Source organism: Choloepus didactylus, chromosome 4 (genome assembly GCF_015220235.1).
Source record: "Choloepus didactylus isolate mChoDid1 chromosome 4, mChoDid1.pri, whole genome shotgun sequence".
NCBI classification, from domain to species: Eukaryota; Metazoa; Chordata; class Mammalia; order Pilosa; family Megalonychidae; genus Choloepus; species Choloepus didactylus.
This window is the reverse complement of record NC_051310.1, coordinates 43,348,719-43,366,634: the sequence shown is the minus strand read 5'-3', so window position 1 is coordinate 43,366,634 and position 17,916 is coordinate 43,348,719. Positions and strand designations below refer to the sequence as shown.

Genomic DNA, 17,916 nt, shown 5'->3' with positions numbered 1-17,916 from the left:
AGGGAAGGAGAGAACGCGAGGGAAAAAATGGAACTCAATATGTACTCGGCAGACATTGAAAATCATGCTTTCTGCGGTTATTTCACAATGTGGGAAAATGCTTGCAATACAATTTTAAGGGTGGAAAAATGCAGGATACAAAATTCTATATACTGTGCTACTTGTATAACTCCATTTTCATTCAAAAACATAATGGAGAAAATTCACCAAAACTTTAATGCTAAAGTCAGAGTATGGATTACAGATGATTTTTACCTTTTTAAAAATAGTTTTCTGTAGTTTCCTTTTTTGTTGTTTAAATTTGACTCTGTTTTTTTATTTAACCATATAGAATTACTTACCTAACTGTATGATATGGAAAAAAAAAATACAAACCTGGCAGCCTCTGAGCTAGGACTGACACTGTCAGCTCAATTTAAGCCAATCCTTTTCTCAGGTCATAACGATTCCTGGGCCTCCCTCCCTGAGCTGGGCATTCTGCCTGCTGTGCTCTTACCAAGGACATCAGGGGCCTGACAGTGGTTTCCAGGTACTCAACCACCTCCTGTACCAGCCTTGAGCCATGACTCAGCTGATTAAGGTCAAAAGGAGGCTTCAGACAGCGGCTGAACTTCTCCCGTGCGGCGGTGAGGTCCCCAGCTTTGAGGCAGGCCATGCCCCAAGCATGCCACGCTCCGGTGGTATCAAGCCCAGTCTTTGTGGAGACCTGGAGGAAAAACTGCTCCATTTAGTGACAGGTGCCTACATCCAGGCCTGAGAGCAATCCCAACCCGTCCTATCCCCTTGCTGCCAACTACCTCCCCTCCCCACACCTGTCTTCCTCCCCACACTGGAAAACCGGGTATGCCCTAGATATTTCCCCATGGACAAGGACGACTGAGTGGGCAGTCCCTGTTGCGACGGTAACTAACTCATCACGGTGGGGGCAGGGGTAAGTTTTGTCTTTGCCTCACCTCAACGCCCAGTTGGTAGTATTCTGCTTCCAGAAGCTGGTTCCTTAGCCTGGTTACTGCAGCAGGCTGCAAGATCTGATCCAGAGATGGCACATGACGATAGGCAGCAGCTACTAAAATATTCAGTACGTCTACCTTGCTGATGTAGCTACAGGGAGGAAAAGCGCATGGCAATGAGGCCCTACAGTCTTACTAAGATCACCTGCTGCTTACAAGTTTTCTATTTCATTTTTTATTTTGAAATGTGATCATGAGAACTGAGAGGTACACGACACAGAGACCATGAATGAAGGCTCTGGAGTCAGCTGCTTTGAATCCCAGCATGAGCACTTAGTAGCTCTATGACCTTTTTGTGCCTCAGTGTACTTATCTGTAAAATAGATATAACAATAGGGAATTTTAAGGATAAAATAAAATAAACCATTTCATTTTAAAGGATGGTGTCTGGAACTTTTTAGGCACTCATTAAACGTCAGCTAAAAATACTTGCAGTAGGGCTGCTCGAGTCTTCTGTTTGAGGCAAAGTCTTCACACTGAATGTGGGAGGGCTCACAAGTCCCCCAATTGCTTTTTGGTCCTTTTGAATCCTGCTTCTTTGGGAGAGAGGACGGAGATGGTATCATTGGCCTGCCCTTCCGGATGCCTGGCAGGGGCATTAGGCCCTTCACTCAGATTCTAGTCTCCTGCACCTGATGTCCTCTCCTTGGGCCGAAAAAGGGCCCTCCTTGGTCACTGAGGTCACCTTCTTTGATCTTACTCCTGACCATCTGATGATTCAAAAATCTTGTATAGATACAGGGCCCAGAGGGCTGTATCATTCTGTCTAATGCTGCCTGAAACAAGCCTAGACCTGAAGTTTCTGAATCTTATCTCATAATTCTAGCAAAAAAAAAAAAAAAAAAAAAAACAAAACCCTGTGGACCTCCATGATTTCTCTGGAAAGGGATAATGTACATCAGTGATTATCAACCTAGTAGGGATGGGATAGGGGAAAGTATAGAGTGCAAAAGCAAATTAACTATCACAATATATTTGTACATTTGGAAAAAGAAAACATTTAAAATGGGTAGCGTGACTTTTGCAAATTATCTATCTATCTATCTATCTATCTATCTATCTATCTATCTATCTAATGCCTATCAGAAGGGGCTATGAGTTAAAAACAGTAGAAAAACACTCAGCAAACCAGGAGTTGACTGATTTGCCCACCAGTGCACATGAGAGATGAATCCATTTTCATTAGCAAACTGGCCACAAAAGCAATAATTTTCTACCAGGGCCAGGCCTCCTGGGTATGGGCATAAATGAATCCAGGGTGAGGGAGAAAGACTATGCAATTTGAAATTGCTGTTGTAACTTGTCAGACAAGCCCGTGACACCTTGGGATGGGTGAGAATCCTACTGAAGTGAAGACTTACTCAATCTCTGCTGCACTCAACCTAAGGCAGAGTTACTTCCTCCATTTATATTAGATTTTGAAGAAAGGACAGGACTTGTTGCTAAATTTGTTTTTTCCTCCAATCTGAGTATCTTTTTCTTTTAATAGGTAGATTTTAATTTTAATTATATTATTGATATTTGAGACATTTTGGTCTTCATTATTATTTTTGCTTTGAAACCTCTTTTCACATTTCTTATGTTTCTTATCTCTTGCTATATGGCATGGTTACTGGTTATTTTCCTTTCTCCCCTCCCTTTCTGGTAACTTGATGGATTTGTATTCTTTTCATGGTTATTTTTAAAATGTTACTTAACATATTATATGTCTATTTCTTCATTTATCGACTTGAAAAATGATGCAGAATTTATCGTCTTTTGATATAAAAGAGTGGAAATCAGCTTCTTTACATTTGCTTCCACTTTTGGTTCCATCTCCTTCTGCCTTTCTAACCTACTAGCTTTGTTAATAAAAATAACTAACTTTTTGGAGAACATAGTATGTACTAGGACCTTTACACGAATGATCTTATTTTATCCTCATAATAGCCCTATGAGATAAGTATTTTCATTCCATTCTTTAGAAGTTTTATTATTCCATGGTTACAGAGCTAACAAGTGGTGAAGCCAGGGATACACTGAATCCTGTGCTGTCTGGTGAGTTTGTGAGCAAGTATCCTGAGTGAATGTCTGAGGCATTTTACCTTCCAAAGAAAAGGACACTCCACATTTCCAAATCTGGCTAGTACAAAGAGCTGGAAATGCACACGATTCACACAGTTGGGTGGATAAATAGGGAATTTCGAGTTCTCATTGTCAAGCTAATGAGTGGAGTCAAAGCAGGTTGTGCAGGGACCCAAGGTCTAATCATACCTTCTCCAGAAACACTTTTACTCTATGACTCATATTCCTACCTGTGACACAGGGAGATGTATAGATGTATCATCCAGAACTCCCTAAGGTCATAGTCTGAATTTTGTCCAGACTGGGGTGGAGTTGGTCAAGACGAAGCATTGGACATTTGGGGAGGACACATTTTCTTTAAATCTAGAAGTTCCCCAGATACTAAAAGTACTTTCCTGAATTGATTTCAATTAAAAATTAACCAGTCATAGTCTTTTCTTTCCTTTTGACTGGGTATAGCTAGAGAAAATTCTGCTCTGAGGAGCCATTCTGGGAAAGAGAAGGACACAGGCTGTCAAGGTACAGTAAGGAGAGATCACTTAGGATCTGGTAACAGCATCAAACTGAGATACAAAATTCTTCAGCATGTCTTGTCAGAGAGGATGCTGGGATGAAAAAATCATAGTGGAATCAGAAAAAGAAGCTGTACATAAATGACCACCAGGTAAGAGAGTCAAGACTAATTTACATATACCTGTCACAAAGAGCCAAGTCCTGGCTCCGGCCAGCCTTGACAAACATCATCTTGGCGCTGAAAAGCAGCTGCTTCATGATGTCTGTGAGCAGCCCTGCATCTACCTCTGGGTTGGTGAGGCCCTGGGACAGCCTGCAGCAGTGGTCAATCAGCTGGTGGCCACAGGCAATGTTGTCCTGGTGCAGGTTCAGGATGGCAATGCACAAGGAGGCGCTGGGAGCCTTGCCAGGGTGGAAGGAGAGGGAAACAGAGTGAGTTCAGAGACCAGAAAATTCTTCAATTGCTGCTGGGTGGCAGGAACAATTCTCCCCATTTCACAGAGTTTGAGAAACACTGCAGGAAGGAGCCAAAAATTCCATGGCCAAAGTAGAAGTGGGATTAAACATATTTCAGATGTTTTAAGTAGCACTGCCAAAGCTCTGGCTGCTGGGTTTTGTCATCTTACCAGGAAGAAAGTGGCTGTGTCCATGTGTCATCTACTTCTTGAGAATGCCCACCAGTCCCTTCCTTTTTCCTGTCTACTGTTTCACTAGTGCAGGCCCTCCTTATTGCTGGCTTGAACTATGACAGTCACTTTGCTTGACTGACAACCTGGAGGAGTCTCTACTTCAAACCACTGGACACTGCTGCTAAATTAATTTTCTTAAAGCACACTGCTTTCCTCTGCTCAGCAACTTCCATAGGTCCCTGATACCTACCAAGTATATATTTCTTACTCCAGAATTTGAGGCCCTATACATAAAGCCCTTTTCAATCCCATGTTTTATTACTTTTCTATCAACTCTCTATTTTCCCTCCAAATTGAACAATTTCCTATTCCCCAGTCATGCCCTGAGATTTTTTGACACTGTCCCTTCGCTCAGATGTTTTAGTGTTGCACTTTGTCCTTGACCTATCCTCACTCCCCTCACAAGGCCCTAATCTCTGCTTATCAATGTCCTACCACTCTTCCAAAGCTCATCTTAAATGCCATTACTTCCGTGAAGCCTTTCCTGATCTCTCTGAATTTCCACAGTGCTCTCCTGTTTTGTACATTTCTTCTTGTTTCCTGCCTTACTCTACTTGCCTTTGTTCCCATATTATTACACTGTAAGCGAGTGAAGGCCAAGCTGTGTTCACCTATCTCTGCATTTCCTACCACACTACCACACATCATCAAAGCACTCAAATAGCTATAAATGTTACCGCTATTACCTGCTCATAGTAAAATTCACTCCGCACCAATTCATTTTCCTCCTCATTCAGATCCAAAGTCCATTCCAGCTCAGCTGCTTTGGGGACTCTCACCACAGCTGAGTATGGAAGGCTTTCATTCTTGGGGCTGTCTGGAGCTGAGAAGAGAAGTGCCGTTCATCTGTCAGTTACTGACCAGAAATCCAGTCCAGCCTAATCCAGTGAGCTGGAGTGAGTTGCAGGCAGATACTTGCCTGCTACCTTATAGCCCCTTTCTTTCTCCTTGGTCCCTTTGTTTCCTTTAGACCAATTTGGCACCTCAAACATTGTTTCCCAGGCATAGTCTTGGAATGAATTAACACTCATATATAGTGTTTGGCACGCAACCCTGGTTCTTCACATGAGAAAACCTAAAAGGTGCAAGTTTCTCAGATGGAGGGTTGAGTCATTGGAAACTCTAAGAAATAACCTGCTATGGAAGGATGCAGGCCAAAGTGTTAAGCGTGGGATCTAAGGGGAAGGAGTAGGGTGGGAGGTAGGATGGTGGTTAAGGGGAAGCTAAGGAAAAAAAGAAATAACCTACTAAAAGTTAAGGATCAAATTCTTTGGTTGTTGGCATTCATAATGCTGAAGGCTAATGGGCCAGTGTGATAGGTTAATGGATATATTTTAGGAGAGACAGGGTGAGAGAAATGCCAGTAATTTTTCTGGCAAGTATGTTGGATTGAGTTGCCATCACGTGTATGTATCATTTGCAGCTGACATGGTGAAGATAGCACCAACTTGGGCATCTAAACGAGTCACAGAGAATGTGATTCAGCCTTACCTTCTGATTGTCCTGGACTCTCCTCTGGGACACTGGAAAGGGGGAGAGAGAGAGAGAGAGAGGGAGAGAGAGAGAGAGAAATTAAATGCCTGAATCACTCCTCCTCTTGTTGGCATTTTAGCTTAGGGCATAGTATTGAAATTTACTCTGTTACCCAAGTGAGATATCAGGGAAGCACTGGCCTTTGTTAAGACTATTCCTGGAGGTGGGGCAAGATGGCAGATTGGTGAGGTATATGTTTTAGTTACTCCCCCAGGGAAGTAGGTAGAAAGCCAGGAACTGCGTGGACTGGATACTGCAGAGCAATCTGACTTTGGGCATACTTCATACAACACTCAAGAACACATGGAACTGCTGAGATCAGCGAAATCTGTAAGTTTTTGTGGCCAGGGGACCTGCGCCCCTCCCTGCCAGGCTCAGTCCTGTGGGAGGAGGGGCCGTCAGCTCCGGGAAGGAGAAGGGAGAACTGCAGTGGCAGCTCTTATTGGAAACTCATTCTACTGATCCCAACTCCAACCACAGATAGACTGAGACCAGACACCAGAGAATCTGAGAGCAGCCAGCCCAGCAGAGAGGAGATAGGGATAGCAAAAAACAGCAAGAAAAATCCAAAAATAAAAACGGAGGCTTTTTGGAGTTCTGGTGAACATAGAAAGGGGAAGGGCAGAGCTCAGGCCCTGAGGCTCATATGCAAATCCCAAAGAAAAACTGATCTCTCTGCCCCCTGGACCTTTCCTTAATGGCCCTAATTGCTTTGTCTCTTAGCATTTCAATAACCCATTAGATCTCTGAGGAGGGCCCTTTTTTTTTTAATCCTTTTTTCTTTCTCTAAAACAATTACTCTAAGAAGCCCAATACAGAAAGCCTCAAAGATTTGCAATTTGGGCAGGTTACGACAAGAGCAGAACTAAGAGAGCTCTGAGACAAAAGGCAATAATCCAGTGGCTGAGAAAATTCACTGAACACCACAACTTCCCAAGAAAAGGGGAGCGTCCGCTCACAGCCATCATCCTGGTGGACAGGAAACACTCCTGCCCATCACCGGCCCCATAGCCCAGAGCTGCCCCAGACACCAAGTGTGATGAAAGTGCTTTCAGTAACATGCACACAGCACAAAACTAGGCATGGACATTAGCTTTCCCTGCACCCTCAGCTGGTTGTCCCAGAGTTGGGAACATGGAGCAGTGGGAATTAATAAGCTCCATTTAGACATCATTTCAGCAGACTGAGAGCCTCTCTACACAGTCCTGCATCCCAGAACTGCCCTGGGGGGACGGCACTCACCTGTGACATAGCACAGTCATCCCTCAACAGAGGACCAGGGGGTGCACAGCCTGGAAGAGGGATCCACTCGCAAGTCTCAGGGGCCATACGCCAATACCAAGGACTTATGGGTCAGCGGCAGAGACAAACTGTGGCAGGACTGAACTGAAGGATTAGACTATTGCAGCAGCTTTAAAACTCCAGGAATACCAGGGAAATTTGATTGTTAGAGCCGCCCCCTCTCCCTGACCGCCCAGACACACGCCCCATATACAGGGCGGGCAACACCAACTACACACGCAAGCTTTGTACACCAATTGGACCTCACAAGACTCACTCCCGCACTCACCACAAAGGCAAAGCAGGGGAGAACTGGCTTGAGGGGAACAGGTGGCTCGTGGATGCCACCTGCTGGTTAGTTAGAGAAAGTGTACTCCACGAAGCTGTAGATCTGACAAATTAGAGATAAGGATTTCAATTGGTCTACAAATCCTAACGGAACCCTATCAAGTTAAGCAAATGCCAAGAGGCCAAAAACAACAGAAAATTTTAAAGCATATGCAAAAACCAGATAATACGGATAACCCAAGCCCAAGCACCCAAATCAAAAGATCAGAGGAGACAGTACCTAGAGGAACTAATCAAAGAACTAAAGATGAACAACAAGACCATGGCACGGGATATAAAGCACATGAAGAAGAGCATGGCACAGGATATAAAGGATATCAAGAAGACCCTAGAAGAGCGTAAAGAAGACATTGTAAGACTAAATTAAAAAATAGATGTTCTTATGGAAATTAAAGAAACTGCTGACGAAATTAAAAAGATTCTGGATACTCATAGTACAAGACTAGAGGAAGTTGAACAACGAATCAGTGACCTGGAAGATGGTAGAACGGAAAATGAAAGCACAAAAGAAAGAATGGGGAAAAAAATCGAAAAAATCGAAAGGGACCTCAGGGATATGATAGATAATACAAAATGTCCAAATATAAGACTCATTGGTGTTCCAGAAGGGGAAGAAAAGGATAAAGGTCTAGGAATAGTATTCAAAGAAATTGTTGGGGAAAACTTCCCAAATCTTCTAAACACCATAAATACACAAATCATAAATGCCCAGCGAACTCCTAATAGAATAAATCCAAATAAACCCACTCCGAGACATATTCTGATCAGACTGTCAAATATTTGGAAAGCAGCAAGAGAAAAGCAATTCATCACATACAAAGGAAACAACATAAGACTAAGTAGTGACTACTCAGCAGCCACCATGGAGGCAAGAAGGCAGCGGCATGACATATTTAAAATTCTGGGTGAGAAAAATTTCCAACCAAGAATACTTTATCCAGCAAAGCTCTCCTTCAAATTTGAGGGGGAGCTTAAATTTTTCACAGACAAACAAATGCTGAGAGAATTTGCTAACAAGAGACCTGCCCTACTGGAGATACTAAAGGGAGCCCTACAGACAGAGAAACAAAGAAAGGAGAGAGAGACATGGAGAAAGGTTCAGTACTAAAGAGATTCGGTATGGGTACATTAAAGGATATTAATAGAGAGAGGGAAAAATACATATGACAAACATAAACCAAAGGATAAGATGGCTGATTCACGAAATGCCTTCACGGTTATAACGTTGAATGTAAATGGATTAAACTCCCCAATTAAAAGATATAGATTGGCAGAATGGATAAAAAAAAAAATGAACAATCAATATGTTGCATACAAGAGACTCATCTTAGACACAGGGACACAAAGAAATTGAAAGTGAAAGGATGGAAAAAAATATTTCATGCAAGCTACAGCCAAAAGAAAGCAGGTGTAGCAATATTAATCTCAGATAAAATAGACTTTAAATGCAGGGATGTTTTAAGAGACAAAGAAGGCCACTACATACTAATAAAAGGGGCAATTCAACAAGAAGAAATAACAATCATAAATGTCTATGCACCCAATCAAGGTACCACAAAATACATGAGAGAAACACTGGCAAAACTAAAGGAAGCAATTGATGTTTCCACAATAATTGTGGGAGACTTCAGGGAAGCACTAAGACTTTTCTCTCTCTCACCTATCACTACCAATCATTTACCAGGTCTTGTCCATTCTGTCTTGTAAACACCCCTCCAAATGTCCCCATCTCTCAATGAGGTCCCTCATCATTTATTGCTAGGGTCTTTGCAATAGATTTTTAATTGGTTTCCCTAACTCTGTCAACCTATTCTCTACTTTGTAGGTATAGCAAATTTTCTGAAAAGCAAAACTGGTCATGGTAAGTTCCTGCTTAACATTTGCCAGTAGTTCCTCTGTGTAAAAAATCCCACATTCCCAGTTCAGCAGACAAAGTCCTTTCTGACCTGGCCTGGCTACCTCTCAAGGCCATCTCCTGCCACCAATCACCTCTACTCAAGACATATGTCTTTCCTGCTCTGTCCCCGGTCCTGGTCAATATCAGCTGGTGCCACCAAGCACTAAGGTCTGATGCCACAAGCCAGAGCCCAAGTCTATCACCTGCACCAGCAGCCTACTGATCAACCTCAGTGCATGCCACCAGAGAGCAAGCCCTGAGCCTCTGCACTAGTGCCTAAGTCGTCCTTGCTGAGCTGGCCATCACTAAGTCCAGGGTATGCCAGCCAGAACCTTAGCCCATCACCTACCCATTTACAGTTTCTCATATGATTCACATTTTCTCCTGCTCCTAACTTTGCAGTTGTTACTCTCACTTCTGGGCATGCTCTTTCTTGGCTTCTTTTCCCACTAACTCCCCACACTCCAAGGCTCAGAATAGGTGTGACCACCTCTAGAAAACCACCCAACTCTCCCAGGCTAAGCTGTGTGTGTCTTCATCACTGTACTTCTCCAAATGACTGTGGTCTGTTCGTTGGCTGTCTTCTCCCCACTAAAATGGGAGCTCCTTGAGGGCAAAGCGATTATTGCTGAGTGATCGTTAAATGAAAGAATCCCCATTAATACTGTTCATTTTAAATCTCAGCAGTATGATATATGGGTAATCTCTCTGCCCCACTACCTGGGGTCACAGAAACTATACAATAAGCAAGGCATGTCTTCCTGTGATATCAGTAATCACTGTGGTAAATAACAACAAAAATGTTAATATTAAAACAAACACAAAAATGCTATTGGGAAGAATGTAAAATCTTTTTAAATCTTTAAGTAAAACATGGAGAATTCAAAGCAATTTTCCTTTCACATAGCAGCTTTGGCCCATATTTCTAGATGCCCTGGGAGTCTTAGCTAATGCTCCTTTGCTGCTAGAAGTAGAGGGAAAATTTGAGTTGCACTGAGCCAGGACACATGGTCTTGATCCTTTTTGCCAGAGGTTTCTGAAGTTTGTCACCAGGTGAACTCTGTGCAGGAAAGTATAGGGACTCGTATCATTGTAGATAACAAGCCAGGTTGACCTGATTAGATTAGAGGTGGTGCAAGCAATGCCCAAACATTCTGTAGGTGCTAACATGTCCTTTTGAGTTCACCTGGGACCAATGAAACAAGAGTGGCTGGAAAATAGAGTTGGCAAACTAAGATCTATGGCCTGAAACAGGGGAAAGGCTGAAGAACTAAGTGTCCTGACCTCAGAAGGAACAGGTAAGAGCCTTGAACACGTTTCTCTCACTGTAGAGTTATGAATAGGTTAAATTAGGAGTTTTTGTAATTAGCCTAGATTTGAAAGGCTCTCCACAATGAGATTCCCGGGAGTGTAAGGACCTGTGGGAGGGTGCAGCGGTCTATAATAGCAGCAGCCCCCTGCAGGACACTCACTCTTTGCTGTAGTAACTGTAGCACTGGTCGCACACACGAGCAGGATTCTCTCGGCAGCCTTCCACTGCCATCTTCTTAGTGGAACAGGAATTACATACCAGCCGGCCACAGCGGCGACAGTGATGACGCCGGTTAAACTGAGGAGTGATGTCAGGAGAAGGAAGAGGGGGAAGAGAGGGTGAGATCGTAGGAATTGGGACTGTATCTGTTACCAATCTGTTCATACTTGGTGTCAGCCACCTGTGGCTTACCATGCGATCAGAAAATACAAGGTGTTTGAGACTCTATTGAAAAAGAACACAACAGTCTTTGCCCTCAAGAGGCTGACATTTTAAGGTTTCTCTCAGCAGATGGGAAAACGTGTCCAAGTCATGGACAATTCTGAGATAGCTCCTGGAACAAGTTCTACTTATCTGTGGAAGCAAAATATGAAAAGTCTACAAAAAGAAGTGGGGAAACAGTAACATTTTCAGCCAGTGAGGATCATATTTCTACATGGTATTGATGATGATGATGAAAAATTGTCCTTTTTCAAAGTGCTTTTACAAGTGCTGCTGCATGTCATGGTATGCATCTTGTTAGGCTGATGGAAGCATTACACCTTGTTTACAGATGAGGAAATTGACACAGAGAAATTATATCATCATTGTTTACATCAACACTGAACTAATATGCCAGTCAGGCACTGGGTTAAATGTGCTAGCATTTGTTATCGCATTTCTTAACAGATCCATGAGCCAAACAGTATAAGAGGCAGAGCCAGGATTTGAACTCAGCCCGAGTGTATAACCTCTACCAAACCACGTGTCTTAGGGTAAAAGACGAGGGAGGTAGAAACAAGGTCTCCTGATCCTGGGTGATTCCTCCTGTTATAGCACACTGCCTCTTCTTAGTTATTTCATGAGACTGGCAAAGATTTCAGAATTTGAGGCTACTTAAGGATGTCTATCACCTGTCAGATCCAGAAAATACATTCTGGTCAGGTTGAAGATAAACTCCAAAGTCTTAGGTTTGGTAGTTCCTCTGAAGATGCCAATATCCTCTTGGGACAGGAGGTGCCTATAGCTCTGTCTCATAATTGAGAATTCTCCTTAAATTTCTTCTGCAGGTAAAGGTGAAGACAGACACCGCTTACCATGGTGAAGCGCTCCCTGCGGCAGACCATGCAGATGTTCTCTATCTCATCAGGTACCCACTGGTGCCTGGCAGGGGGTGTCACTGGGGGCACAAATTCCAGCGGGGGATGACTCTGTGGTAAACTTCTCTCTCTTGGGTTTGGGGAATGTACAATGGAGATACCTGGGGGCCAGAGCCAGAGATAAGGGTAAAAGGTGGTCAATATTTCAGCTATTGAAAGTAGAAGGAATGACAGAATTAGAACCATCACCATTTTTCAAACCCCTACTGAAATAATGGATTCAGTGAATGATCAAAGGCTGCTTGCATCACTAAATGTGAGGCAACTGGACATTTTGTGCTTCCTCATGCTAACATGTCCTTTTGAGTTCAGCTGGGACCAATGAAACAAGAGTGGCTGGAAAATAGGTAAGGTTGTTGGCAAACCAAGATCTATGGCCTGAAACAGGGGAAAAGCTAAAGAACTAAGTGTCCTGACCTCAGAAGGAACAGGTAAGAGCCTTGAACACCTTTCTCTCACTGTCAAGTTAATGACATTTCAGTATGAATAGGTTAAATTATGCTTACCAAAAATATCAAGCCTGAATCAAACCGAGCCTCTAGACTGAACTAGAGTTTACTGGGAATACAGAGGATGGAGACTCAGATTGCCATAGGGAGGCAATCAGGAAAATTCAGGCTGTGAGACGCTCTAAAGGATAAATGACCTAGTTTCCTCCACAAATAAAAAAGAGGTGGGGTACACTATTGCTAAAGAGAGACTTCAGAGATATTTCAGCCAAATGCAATTTATAGAAATTATTTAGATCTTGGTTCTGGAAAGACCAACTGTAAAAAAATCTTTATGAGACAACTCGGGAAACTGAATACTGACTGGCTATCCCATAATAATAAGGATATGTTGATTGTTTTTAGATATGATAATGGTGTTATGGTTTTATGAGTCCTTGTCCTTCAGAGATATATACTGAAATATTTATAAGTGAAATGATATGATGTCTAGGATTTCCTTCAAAATAATCCAGTAGAAGGACGAGGGTACAGATGAAACAAAAATATAGTCATGAGATGATAATTATCGTAGCCAGGTAAGTGAGGCTTCATTAAACTCTTCTCTCTACTTTTGTTTGTTGGAAATTTTCCATCATAAAAAGCTAAAAACAACAACTACAACCCAAACAAACAAACAAATACAAAACCAAGCTGCTCAGGCTGCCTTATGCAGCTGCATGAAGCTGCTCACAAACCTGTAAGTCTGAGCCCTCCCCTCAGATCTGCTGGTTATCCAAGAAGCAATGGCTACTTCTCAAAAAATGGCCATGAAATGTCACAGTCTTTGATTTATGGTATCTAAAGACATTTCTTGTCACCCAGCAGAGCAAATCTGGCAGGTCACAGAAAAAGAAACTGGGAAACACAGTGACTCTTTAACACGCTCAGAAGAAGAAAGGCTGTAGATCAAGTGCGAGTCTTGCCCCAGCATCCTGCTCCCCTGACCGTTTGGCAAAACAAACACTTGTTGGACATGTCCTGACTATAGGTCATTGAGTAAGGGGCTGGAGGCTGGGGGAGAGGAGGGGTGATGAAAAGACATGCCCAGGGCCCTCAAGGAGCACGCACCCTGTGTGAGTGACAAATTACTGCAATACAGGAGCCACTATGAGCAAAAGGACTAAATATGTTGAATTCTCTAGGATATACAAAGCTCAAATGAACCAAGAGAAGACAATTAATAAGAATTTCATAACTAGAGATGAAAAAAGAGGCAAAATAATCAGAAAGGTAGAATAATGCAAGATTGAACTCCAAACTGGGTAATTTGCAGAACTTGTGCTTACCAGGAGGCGTGGCAGAAGAGAACTCCGCTGATGGTGATCTAGACAAGGTCTCGGGGTCTGAAATCTGATTGACAGTTTCCTGGAGGTGAATCACAGAATCTGTAAAGAGGGAAAATGCTGACAAAATACTTTTCCTATCATAAGCATCTTCATTCACTATATTAGGCATTTAGTTAACAGCCCTGTTGGCTTTGCTGACTGGTGATCAATAATTCTACCAGGTACAAAGAGAATGGCAGAGATACTTCCGAGCTGATACCATGCATGTTTCCTAAACTCCTTGAAAAACAAACCAAATTTCACACATGTGATAATGAAGCAGAAAGAAGGATTTTGCCAAATAAATGTAAAAATGTCCAGAGGGAAGACTTTTAAATGCTACTCCAGAAGGGTGGAGAGTAAGAAAAAAGCTGGCTGGGAACATCAGCCCAAATTTATTTTGTTTTCTTCATTCTAGAAGAAGCTGAATCAGCTCACACATGAGTGATGTCTGATGTGACCCTGGGAATAAAACATACTCTCAGTATAAAATGATGGCACTACCTCAAGGCCAGACAGAGACCATTTCCAGCATATTCTGCTTCCCAAATATTTATATTATTATCCACACAGCAGTTATCTATCATGCTTTAATTCTGGTCAGCCTGGATCACTTTTGATCAGTTCAAAATGATAAAAGAGGAGGAAATTAAAACTTAGAATGTAGCATGGTATTTCTTTCCCAATGTGAACCCCCATCTAGGGTGGAGGGAAAAGATGTTTTGTTGGCTGTTACCTGATCGTTTCTCCCTCAGAGGGTATGGGAAGTCGAGGGCTTTTCCAGCATATCTGGAAAGCAGCGAGTCAACCTCATCCATGCTGAAGCCGATCTCCTGGCTGGCCAGCAACTGGTGCAGAGTCTGCACAGCCACAGTAGCCCAATCCACTTTCATGTTCATAAGCAGTTGCTCCAGCATGAGCAGGGGGTTAGAGGACAAGTGGGAATAGCTGGCCCGGTGCTGCTCAGGCAGGGACAGCAGAACCTGTTTGTGGCAAGAAGATAGTATACACATATCAGAAAGAAACTTGAGATTCTTACTGGGTAGGGATACCAGAAACCAACAGGCACATACCCAACCACTGAAACCAGGTAGTCACTTTTAGGAAGCATGGCTAAATTCCTATCTAGATCTTCTAGGTGGTAATGAAGAAGTATTCCAGATACCATCATCTAGACCAGGAGTCAGTAAATTTTTTCAGTAAAGGGTCAAATAGTAAATATTTTAGGCTTTGCAGGACATATGGTTTCTGTGGCCACCATTCAACTCTGCCAATGTAGCATGAAAACAACCATAGACAATAAGTAAATGAATGGGTATGTCTGTGTTCCAGTAAAACTTGATTTACAAAAGCAGGCTAAAGCCTGGATTGGGCTGGTAGGTCACAGTTTGCTGACCCCTGGTCTATAACCTCCAGGTGTGGATGAGCTCTGCCTGACCCTTAATGCCCCTCTTCTATCCATTCGAAGATTTTCTCAAAATAAGCAATACAAATTGATGTCAGTGGATTGCCTAAACCCAACACGTGCAGTGACCTATAAGTAAATGATGCATCTAAACTCTCTCTAGAGATCATTATCACTATGTTGAAATATGTTCACTGGTTCTGCTATTGCCAATAACTATTCTTGAGGATTCCCCTGCTTAAGTACAGTGCACCAAAAAGCAGGGAAAAAAAAAAAAAAAAGCTGTGTCTTCAGGACCATTTTGTGTAGTTTAACTCTTAGCAAGTGGGTCAGTGGTTGTATTCATGGTTGCTCCCAGCACTAGTTCTATATGATCTAAACAACTGCCAGTTGGCATAATGAGTGCCAGAGGGCCTATCTCTCCCCAAACCCTACTTCTCCAGATTACTTTTTCTAGATTGTAATTCCTTCTATTAGTGTCTCCAAGGTTACACATCAAAGGTAAGGACTAATTACCTTATCTAATTACTTAGATAATTAACCCTTTTCCATTAGCACAGACTCGTTTGTCAAGCAGTTTTCAATCGTCACACTGAAATCCCTTTGGTAGGTAGCCAGGCTCCATCCCAAGAGATTCAGTTTCAATTGGCCTGGGGTGGAGGTCAAATACTGGTGATTTTTAAAAGTCCAGATGATTCTGATTTGTAGCCAAAATTGAGAAGCACTGACCTAGCAAATGCCTTGGGAAGCATAAAGAAAACTCAAGAGGATCAGGTAAAATTCACTTTGGAGGCAGAGCAATAGGAGATTGACAATTCCAAGGTGAGCACCTAGAGGAAAGATTTTATATAGCATAGAAGTGCCAGGCCAAGGATGGCAGGTGCCTGGAATAAGAGCTGTTGAAAGGGCAAGTTCTGAAGTGGGAGCTGCGCCAGTTGTCTCTCCTTCAGGCACGCTTTCCTTCTTTTCCTCTTTACCTTAGATCCCACGTACAGGGCCTGGATTTCATGGTGTCGGGCAGCAGTCAGTTCTCCATAGAAGTGGGTGGTGAGGTAATTGGCCAAGAAGTGAGAGGTGGCCAGGCTAGGATGCTGGTCGAGGCACTGCTCTGTGACTTCAAGGCACATGGTGGGGTCAGGGATTCTTTGCAGGAGCTGTTGCAGGAGAAGGGTAGAGAAGGAAGCTGAGGCCTGCAGAAGAACCCTTAGGCCAACTTTGTTTTGTCTGAGAGAGGAACATTTAGTTTTATTCACTATGAACCACCCCTTCTCTGCACTCATTTTTTTCCACTCTGGTAGCATCACAAATGTGCCATGGATTTGATAGGACACGAGTTCATCAGAATCCTGGACCCAGCTGCCCACCTGGCACCTTAGGCTGGGCTAGGCACCTATTGCTCAAGAAGATTATCACCAGTTCCTGAAGGACGTGAAGGCACAGATCTGAGGTTGTGAATGCTTTATATGGGGTTTGGCATGAAACAAGCCATCTCATTTGACTAACCTTCTTGTCCCTCCCCAAAAGAAATTTGGAAAGAGTCAGAGGCTTACTTGCAGAGCCTTTTCAGGATCTCCTCCTTCTAGAAGGTGGAGAAGATGCTTTTGATGTAGGCTGATTAAATGTCCTCTTGGAATGGGGTATAGGCAGCCCCATTCCTCACATAGCCCATACTCCTGGAAGGAAAAACAATACCTTTAATCCTTTTAAATTACTGGCCTTGTTACTCATCCAGCTTTAGCCTGACTTTTCTCAGCACAGTCTCAAATCTGCTAAAGCCCCAGGAGAGTTTGGTAAGTGCTAATGGCAACTTCAATATGGGATTAAAGTGGGAACATAAACTCAAAGGACTAGAGTGGCAAGAAAAGTTATGAAAATGATCAAAGCAGACTGACTGTAAATGATATAATTTTCCTCCCAGCTCTACTATGAAAAAGAAAGGCAGATGATATATGGTGATTGTCTTGGCATCAGTTCTGGGGAGATACTGAGGAAGTGGGGAAGACTGAGAAGACTGTTGAAACAAGATAGCTCCTACTCAGCTGATTGTTGCCATGAGTATGCAGGCCCAGTGTTGCTAGACTTTTGATTTTTCACATGAAATTTCCCAACTGTAAAATGTTGGCAATGAAGTAAATAGTAAAAAACAAAAAATTCTGCAGACTAAAGCTGCATGGTCCAATGTCTAGGGTTGGATTCTGCCCATGTGCTCCCCTTTCAATTTGTGAACTCTGGATTAAAGTTTAAGAGAATGGAATTCCCAGGGCTTTGTCCAAATATTCCAACATGATGGTCACTGGACTCTTCTCCCAGAACTCTGCCTGGGGCCGCCTTCTTCAGGATGCTTCCTTGTTTCTCAGGCTACGTTAGGTGCCCTGCCTCTTCTCCCACTGCATTCTGTGCTCACTTCTGTCACTTAATGTGTTATAGTGCAATCACCTAGGGATGTGTCACACATCCCTGCACCACCTCCCAAATGTGAGCCATTCAAGAGCAAGGTCTAATGTATTCATCTTTGTTTCACTACCATATTTGTAGCACAGTGCCTAGTAAATAATAGAAATTCAATAAAAGTTTACTGAATGAATGAATATTTGAATGAGTATCTACAGTTTGAACTATGATATATCAGCTCCTTAAAAGATGGATACAATTCTACTTAGCACTCTAATGGCCAAAAAAGCACATGAAAA

At 42.8% G+C, this 17,916-nt stretch overlaps 1 protein-coding gene across 3 annotated transcripts in view; it reads right to left on the bottom strand.

Moving 5' to 3' along the window:
* ZFYVE26 (zinc finger FYVE-type containing 26) overlaps positions 1–17,916 on the bottom strand; it is a 70,552-nt gene that overhangs the window by 11,983 nt on the left and 40,653 nt on the right. For all 3 annotated transcript variants that reach the window (XM_037832464.1, XM_037832466.1, XM_037832465.1), the window contains 11 exons: positions 16,777–16,899; positions 16,204–16,380; positions 14,558–14,804; positions 13,783–13,881; positions 11,943–12,106; positions 10,808–10,944; positions 5,768–5,799; positions 4,963–5,099; positions 3,769–3,989; positions 954–1,101; positions 497–706 (listed from right to left, as the gene is read on the bottom strand). In XM_037832464.1, coding sequence (XP_037688392.1) covers positions 497–706; positions 954–1,101; positions 3,769–3,989; positions 4,963–5,099; positions 5,768–5,799; positions 10,808–10,944; positions 11,943–12,106; positions 13,783–13,881; positions 14,558–14,804; positions 16,204–16,380; positions 16,777–16,899 — 1,695 coding nt within the window. The remainder of the gene's footprint in view (positions 1–496; positions 707–953; positions 1,102–3,768; positions 3,990–4,962; positions 5,100–5,767; positions 5,800–10,807; positions 10,945–11,942; positions 12,107–13,782; positions 13,882–14,557; positions 14,805–16,203; positions 16,381–16,776; positions 16,900–17,916) is intronic.